This window comes from Zea mays, chromosome 10 (genome assembly GCF_902167145.1).
Source record: "Zea mays cultivar B73 chromosome 10, Zm-B73-REFERENCE-NAM-5.0, whole genome shotgun sequence".
Lineage (NCBI taxonomy): Eukaryota > Viridiplantae > Streptophyta > Magnoliopsida > Poales > Poaceae > Zea > Zea mays.
In genome coordinates, this window is record NC_050105.1 from 146,400,635 (window position 1) to 146,408,325 (window position 7,691).

The window sequence follows — 7,691 nt, forward strand, 5'->3', positions numbered from 1 at the left end:
AGTTGATGTTATGACATTATGTTTGCATACAGACAACATGTAAAACATGCTATTATGTTCATCCTATGCTTTCAAACAAGTGTAGCTCACTTTTGCCTTTCTGCTGTTACTTTTTAGTTGATATTTTAACTTCTTCGATTTTAAATTTTGAAGGTGACTAGGGAAACCAGCAGATATGAGCCAACAACTCCCACTTCAAATAGAGAGATGCCTCCAGCTGCATTTCATCAAAGGAGAGAACTTCTGAGCTACGAGCAACTTTGTTGCCTCGATGATGTCAATTTTGCCAATGCTGTCATCTTTGGCAACAAAAGCTGTTACTGTTATCAAACACTGAACTTAGTTCTAGTTACTGTTTTCAATCTGAAAATTCAGAAATACAGCAGCATCACATGGAACCACTCTTTTTCTTGGGTTCCAAATGCTTCTAATGCAAGTTGCTTAATAAAGCTTATACTCCAATAGTTCCTCTACAAGTTTTATATAGTGACCATTAACCAAAACCTCTTGGATTCCAAACTATAATAGACCAAAGTTTGCTCCAAATGCTGAAATTCAGACTCAGAATTTCGCTAAGTCTGAAATCCATAATTTATGACAGCTTTACTTTAGATTAGTTTTTCTCCAAGCTCCATATAGGTTTAGAGCTAGGTGACTTAAAAAAACTTATATTCCTCATGTAACTCTATAACTTTGTTACAATGACCACCTTCAAAATGTTTATAGATCAGAAGTTATAAAGGACCAAAGTTGACTAGTTCATATGATTTTCAGAAATCCTAATCTGAACCCAAACTGAACTTTTGTGAATCACTCCAGATTTCTCTATAAAACATGGAAACCTCCAAATAAGAAATTTATTCACTTTTCCAAGCTCCACAACTTTGATATATGGACTTTTGCCAAATTCTTTCTTGATTTTGAATTCCTCTTTTGGGCTAGTTTTAGGGTTTCAAATAAGTTTCATTTGTGTTTCAGCTTCTTCCAGGGATTCATCCCTTTGATCCATTCATCAAAACAAAGTTACTCTCCAGTCCAAGATCCAACTTTAGTATATGAAGCTCATTCCCAACAAGTCCTCGGTTTAGGAATTATTTTGTTTATCCATAATTCCAAGCAAGTTTTTCAACCTAAGTTCTATACTCAACACACAACATCACACTTTTGAATCGAAAATTTTAACCTAGTAAATGCATTCTAGGTGTAACAAGCAAGTTAATGCAAATGCTTATGATGACATGTCAGAGTTTTAGTTCATGTAACACCAGGGGTGTTACAGCCTTCCCCCCTAAAAAGAAATCTCATCTCGAGATTTAAAACTCTAGGCTAGATAATGGAAAAGGAAATGCGTCACTGGCTTATTTCCCCATTACTCCTACAAGGCAGGGAGTGTGCCACTGCTAGTTCAGGTCAGGGACAGCTACACAAAACTTAAGGCTTAGAAGAAACTAGGAATTCAGGAAATGTTTTTCTAAATACTCTTTCGATTCCCAAGTGGCTTTATCTTCCGGGTGTTGGTTCTACTGTATCTAGTAAAACTTGATATCTTTCCTTCGAGTGACCTGATCCTTTAGATCCAACACCTTTATGGGATATTCCATGTAGGTTAAATCTGGTCCAAGGTTAACATCTGAAATCTTAATAACATGCTTGGGGACTCGAAGACATTTCTTTAACTAGGACATGTAGAACATGTTGTGCACTGTTGAAAAATTCTTTGGCAACTGTACCTTATAAACTATAGGTCCACCAAATGAACTGAGTCTCAAGGCTTCACGAATAGGAAAAGGTAGTATAGAAAAGCAAAGATAGGTAGCATGAATAGGATGGATGAAACATGTACTAAGCTACTACATAGAGGGTTTAACTTAAAATTGTATGTCATGATTCATGCTCGTCCTATTCGTCCTCACAATTCTTGCCAACACATAGTGGCTATCACGTTCTATGGCGGTGGCAATCCTACTTACTCCGTCATTTATCACCAGTCGCACTTTCCTAGGGTTTAGTTAGTGTACCTGCAGAAAATTGCATTATAGTTGTGGGTTAGTGGTTAGCATCCTAAACTAAGCCACCTTATAGTCCTTAACCATATACTATTTGCACTTCGGCTATCAGGATTTTCTTATTCATTCTTAAGTTTTCCAAAATAATTTGGACTTAAAATCCTTTTGAAGTCTATCAAATGATTACTTTAATATCCATGCTAATGGGTGATCGCTCCGATACCAATCTGTGGCAGCCCTCCCAAGTTATCGGGCCCACGTGCACCAATCCTTGTCTTGATGGCCTCAGATGGCTATGCACGTGTACCAGGTAACTTAATAAGGCTATCAATAGTTCAACAACTTAACTCATCATCCCAAGGATCTCCCACCATACATGCATATTACAGTAATCACATTCGATACACACACTTCTGAGATAAGAGCGGAAGACTTTACAAAATATTCTTTTCATTTATAAAACTGAAGGTTATTACATAGGAAGAGTTACATTTATTACAAGTCCTGATATACTCAAAGTGCATAACTTAATACAAAAGCAGGAAGGTAGAAACCCTCCAAATCTCATACATAAACCTAGCTAGTCCTCCTCCAGAACTGGAAACGCCCTCTAGCCACAAGAACACTTAGAGTACTCCTCATCACCTACAACATGGGTTTGAAAACCCTGAGTACGGAGTGTACTTTCGCAAGGCTTACCTTACTAAGGAAAAATGACTCTCAAGGATATGCTGGTTAAATAGGATTCAAGGAAAAGGCTTTAGCAAGAATCAACTTAGATATTTTTGTAGAAATAGCTTACTAAAGTGAGTCCTTACTTTCAATATTTTAACGCCAGATTAAATATTAATAGACTCTGGTTGCATCTAGTCTAATTTCACCATCTCATCAATACAACATCATTTTTATTCATAATGTTTACATCCTGACTTAGGTTGCAGGTCGGAGATCAAGTCTCCACTGTCCGGGGATATAACGGCGATCCGAATCGATTTACTTAGCTGAGGATCTCTAACCACACGACATATGTTTCTCATAACTCTTGCATATGTCTACCATTCCCACGGATCCTCCACTCCATGAATAGGTCCGCGCCACCCGAGAGGACACCACCCCTTTTAGGCGGTCCTTTGTCAGGAGGGTACATGCCACTCTCGCCATCTCTCCACTCCCAGTGCGCGATTGTCTTTTCATGTATGGAATAGCTGGGTTCAAGCTTACCCTGTCCCATATCCAGGGCATGTGGCTAGTTAAGATAGTCCTTGATCATACATGCCTACATACGCATCCAATCCTTAATTAACCTGGGTGGAGCATCACCTGTTCCTAGCCCAAGTCTCGATTTAAGTACTTCCATCCTTAGGATTGTTTTGTGTTTCTTAGGATGAAAAGAGCATTATAGGGAACTTTGCAGTAAGATCCCACCATGCTCCCAATAAAAATATTCTTGCAGGTAGAAGACATCCTTCCTCAGGATAACCCCTAAGCTAGGCATTATTGCAAAAGACAACCTCTATCCACAAGATCTAAGCAGGGCTAAGCATTTTTTAAACAATATTTGATACTTCCAAAGAAGTATCTATAACAGGAATGGATATCAAGGTAGTCGATGCATCAAATAGTTTTTAAACAATTCCTATAAACTTAATGCACATTTCACTAGAATTAAAGTGTATAAAAGTCTTTTAAAAATACAAGGAAGAGGCAAATGCACCGGGGCTTGCCTTTGTTGCAGAGACGGAGTTCTAGATCCCTCTATTAAACCCCAGTTAGATGGCTCCCATCACTTGACGAGCAGGCACTGAAGCAGACTCCTCTTCAGAAACCACTTCTTGAATTTCATCTTCTTCTTCTTTTGGGAATTCTACATGTAAAGAAATGAACATGAATGCTTATGCTTATGCAACTTGAAAAGAAAATACTAAAAAGCATCACAAGACTTACACCTCTCTAAAGGTGCACACACAAACTAACAAAACCTTAAGAGAGCTAAATACTCTAATATCACAACTCAATTCACCAACCAAACTAGGAAACCTTGCCTCCATAACCAACAGTACTTCATTTATGCATTAAGCAAGGATCCAAACTGCATGTACTACAAATTATAGTGTCCAAGAATCAGACACAATTCATTGAACCTATTTTCAGTTCTCTGATTTCATCTTCTAGTGCTCCATTCCTCTCCCTCTGTTCAGTGCTTTGTAACTCACAAATTCCCTCAACAATAAACCCAACTCATTTACTCAAAGTTATTCTCTAGACATAGCTCTACCACTTTGGCATAGCATCTCCAGAGTGAAACTATACTGATCAAAAGTTATGATGCTACAAAATAGAGCAAAATCACAGAAAAGTTCAGTTTCAGTGAACTGAAACAGCACTGCACCCATTCTGACAGAGAAGTTTGGGACACCTTTTTACTGCCAACTCTATACAGTAGCAAGCTCATTCTTTGTATGAAACTTGTCTCCTTGACATGGTCTTTCACTTTGCTATAGCATTCCTACCCCAATTCTTCTTGGATTAATTACTACAAGGACCCAAAACTGAATAAAACACTCAAATTTAGACTTAAATATTATTCTAAGTCTGAATCCTAACACCTGACAGTCCACCTTTTGGCCACTTTTATTCCCAAATTTATGTGACTTTACTATGGTCTCCAGATTTGCTATGGAAACTTTAATCCAAAACCCCATGAATCAGTCACAAATGAATTCCAAACTCGGCATCCTGCTGTAATTCAGTTCTCAGAACCAAATAAAAAAATTCAGTTATGTACAGTGTGACGGTCCAACTTTAGCCAACCTTTTTCTCCAATTCCAAATAGCTTCCAGGGTATGGCCTTCAACCAAACCTGGTCTTCTACTATAGCTCTATTGCTTTGCTATAAGAGACCTAATTTAATTCCCTACAGGTTAGCCACTACAAAGGTACAAACATGGCTAAAGTTTACTGAAATTTAGACTTAGCCAATTAGCTAAGTCTGAAACCTAGAAGTTGATAGCCCAGTTTTGAGCAAGCTTTACAATCAGTTCTGTATAGTTTTTAGGTCAGATCACTCAATCAAACTTGTACTCCTATAACAGATCCATAACTTTGTTATAGTGGCCATAAGCTATAACTCTATGGATAGAGCAGCAAAGAGCTCCAAAGCTGCACCCAAAACATACAAATTCAGACTTTGAATTTGCACTAAGTCTGAAATCTGACAACCCTATTTTAGACCAAATTTCACACCTAGTTCGAGACAACCAATAGTGGTAGAGTTCAAGTAGTAAATGGTGTGAGCTTCACTGCTATAGGGAGAACACAGAACATGAGTTACCCGAGTGTGTAGTAGCTCCAGATATCTTTGCCACGGTAGGGCGGGAGAATTACAGGTTGTGGTCACCAGACTCAGGTCACGGCGTGCAAGCTTTGAAGTAAACCATACCAGAGACCGGGGAGGGGTTTACATCGACTCAAACTCAAGAGCTACATCCCCTTTTGTGATGAACATAGGCTGGACTCAAGGGTAGGAAAACCATCGCTGGACCATGCCTTAATGGTAACTGAACATGGGCAACCATCTCTGAACTTATATAAGACTCAGTGGGGAAATGTTCTGGGAACGCCAGCAGTGCAGGGCTCATACATGTGGCATTCATGCTCAGCTCCATACAAGTTCACAGCCACACTCTGAACCTGGACAGTTTTACTCAGACAAGGGCAAACAGATAAGTTTGCATTTGTTAATAGGCACACAACAGTCCAAACCTGATATTTCTGATAGGAGAGACCTCTAGATCTTTAGTCATTCACTCCACCCTTATCTCAACTTGAGCACAGAAGTGAAGCACAGTAGGGAGAGAAAGATCTTCTTCACTTTCCAACCCAATCTCTGAAATCGACTGAAACAGCACTGCTGCTCCACTCCACCCCTCTCTGTTTAGTGAATGTTATCTCACAATTTCATATGGCAAGAGATCTCACATACTTAACCAAAGACATTCTCCAACTATAGCTCTATCATTTTTGTATAACACCCCCAGGCTAAAACCACACAGAACAAAAGCTATGTGGCACCAAGGTAGGGCTAAAGTACTGAAAAGCTCAGTTTCAGTTTAACTGAAACAGCTCCACACCAATTCTGACAGGGAGTTTTGTAGTTTTTCTTTGTCCAATTTCTTCACAGTAACTAGCCCAACCCTTCACATGAAACTTTTTCACCTTATAACAGTCTCCAACTTCGCTACAAACGCTTAACCCAAACTTGCATGGATTAATTACCATAGAGCTCCCAAGTTGGGTAAAAACACACTGAAACTCTCAGCAAGGGTTAACTGGATCCACACCTCTTAAATATGACAGACGAAGTTGGGGCATACTTTACTCCCAGATTTATGTAGAACCAAGTCCATCCCACTTTATAAAACTTGTTCTCATTACTATGGTCTCCAACTTAGCTATAGCAACTTTAGTCTTAAACCACTTGCATTAATCACAAATGAGCTCCAAAGTAGACACAATTCACTGATTTCAGGTTTCAGCCACTGAACCAAATTCAGTTAGAGAAATACCTAGCAGCTGATCTTTGGGGGCATTTTTCTCCACTTTTTATGTGGGAACAAGCCAAAGTCACTTAAAGAAACTTGTTCACCATCATATAGGATTAAACTTTTTTATAAACACCACAGCACAAAACATTATAGAACAGCCACAAACCAGCTCCAAAACTGCACTAAAAATGCTGATTTCAGACTTTCAGCTCTGAATAAACTAAGTCAACAACAATCTGATAATCCAACTTTGGCAAAGTTTTTCTCCACTTTTTGTATAGGATCATTCCAAACACACTTAAAGAAAGTTGTTCCCCAACCTATGGTATTCAATCCCTTTATGGACCTCTCAACCCAAATCCTTAGGGATTAGTCACAAACAAGCTCCCAAAACTGCTATCAGACACTCAACTCAGTTCTAGTTACTGTTTTCAATCTGAAAATTCAGAAATACAGCAGCATCACATGGAATAACTATTTTTCTTGGGTTCCAAATGCTTCTAGTGCAAGTTGCTTAATAAAGCTTATACTCCAATAGTTCCTTTACAAGTTTTATATAGTGACCATTAACCAAAACCTCTTGGATTCCAAACTACAATAGCTCAAAGTTTGCTCCAAATGCTGAAATTCAGACTCAGAATTTCGCTAAGTCTGAAATCCATAATTTCTGACAGCTTTACTTTAGATTAGTTTTTCTCCAAGCTCCATATAGGTTTAGAGCTAGGTGACTTAAAAAAACTTATACTCCTCATGTAGCTCTATAACTTTGTTACAATGACCACCTTCAAAATGTTTATAGATTAGAAGTTATAAAGGACCAAAGTTGACTAGTTGATATGATTTTTAGAAATCCTAATCTGAACCCAAACTGAACTTTTGTGAATCACTCTAAATTTCTCTATAAAACATGGAAACCTCCAAATAAGAAATTTATTCACTTTTCCAAGCTCCACAACTTTGATATATGGATTTTTGCCAAATTATTTCTAGATTTTGAATTCCTCTTTCGGACTAGTTTTAGGGTTTCAAATGAGTTTCATTTGTGTTTCAGCTTCTTCCAGGGATTCATCCCTTTGATCCATCCATCAAAACAAAGTTACTCTCTAGTCTAAGATCCAACTTTAGTATATGCAGCTCATTC

The 7,691-nt window shown here is 38.3% G+C and overlaps 1 protein-coding gene across 19 annotated transcripts in view; it reads left to right on the forward strand.

Moving 5' to 3' along the window:
* The window catches only part of LOC100382526 (uncharacterized), a 63,408-nt gene extending 62,935 nt beyond the window's left edge, over positions 1-473 (forward strand). For 16 of the 19 annotated variants that reach the window (XM_020545150.3, XM_020545154.3, XM_020545159.3 and 13 more), the window contains one exon: positions 154-473. In XM_020545150.3, the coding sequence (XP_020400739.1) occupies positions 154-465 (312 nt within the window). In that variant the 3' untranslated portion in view covers positions 466-473. The remainder of the gene's footprint in view (positions 1-153) is intronic. The other 3 variants (XR_002265479.2, XR_002265478.2, NM_001363306.1) reach the window with 3 other exon arrangements.
* The last annotated feature ends 7,218 nt before the right edge of the window (positions 474-7,691 follow it).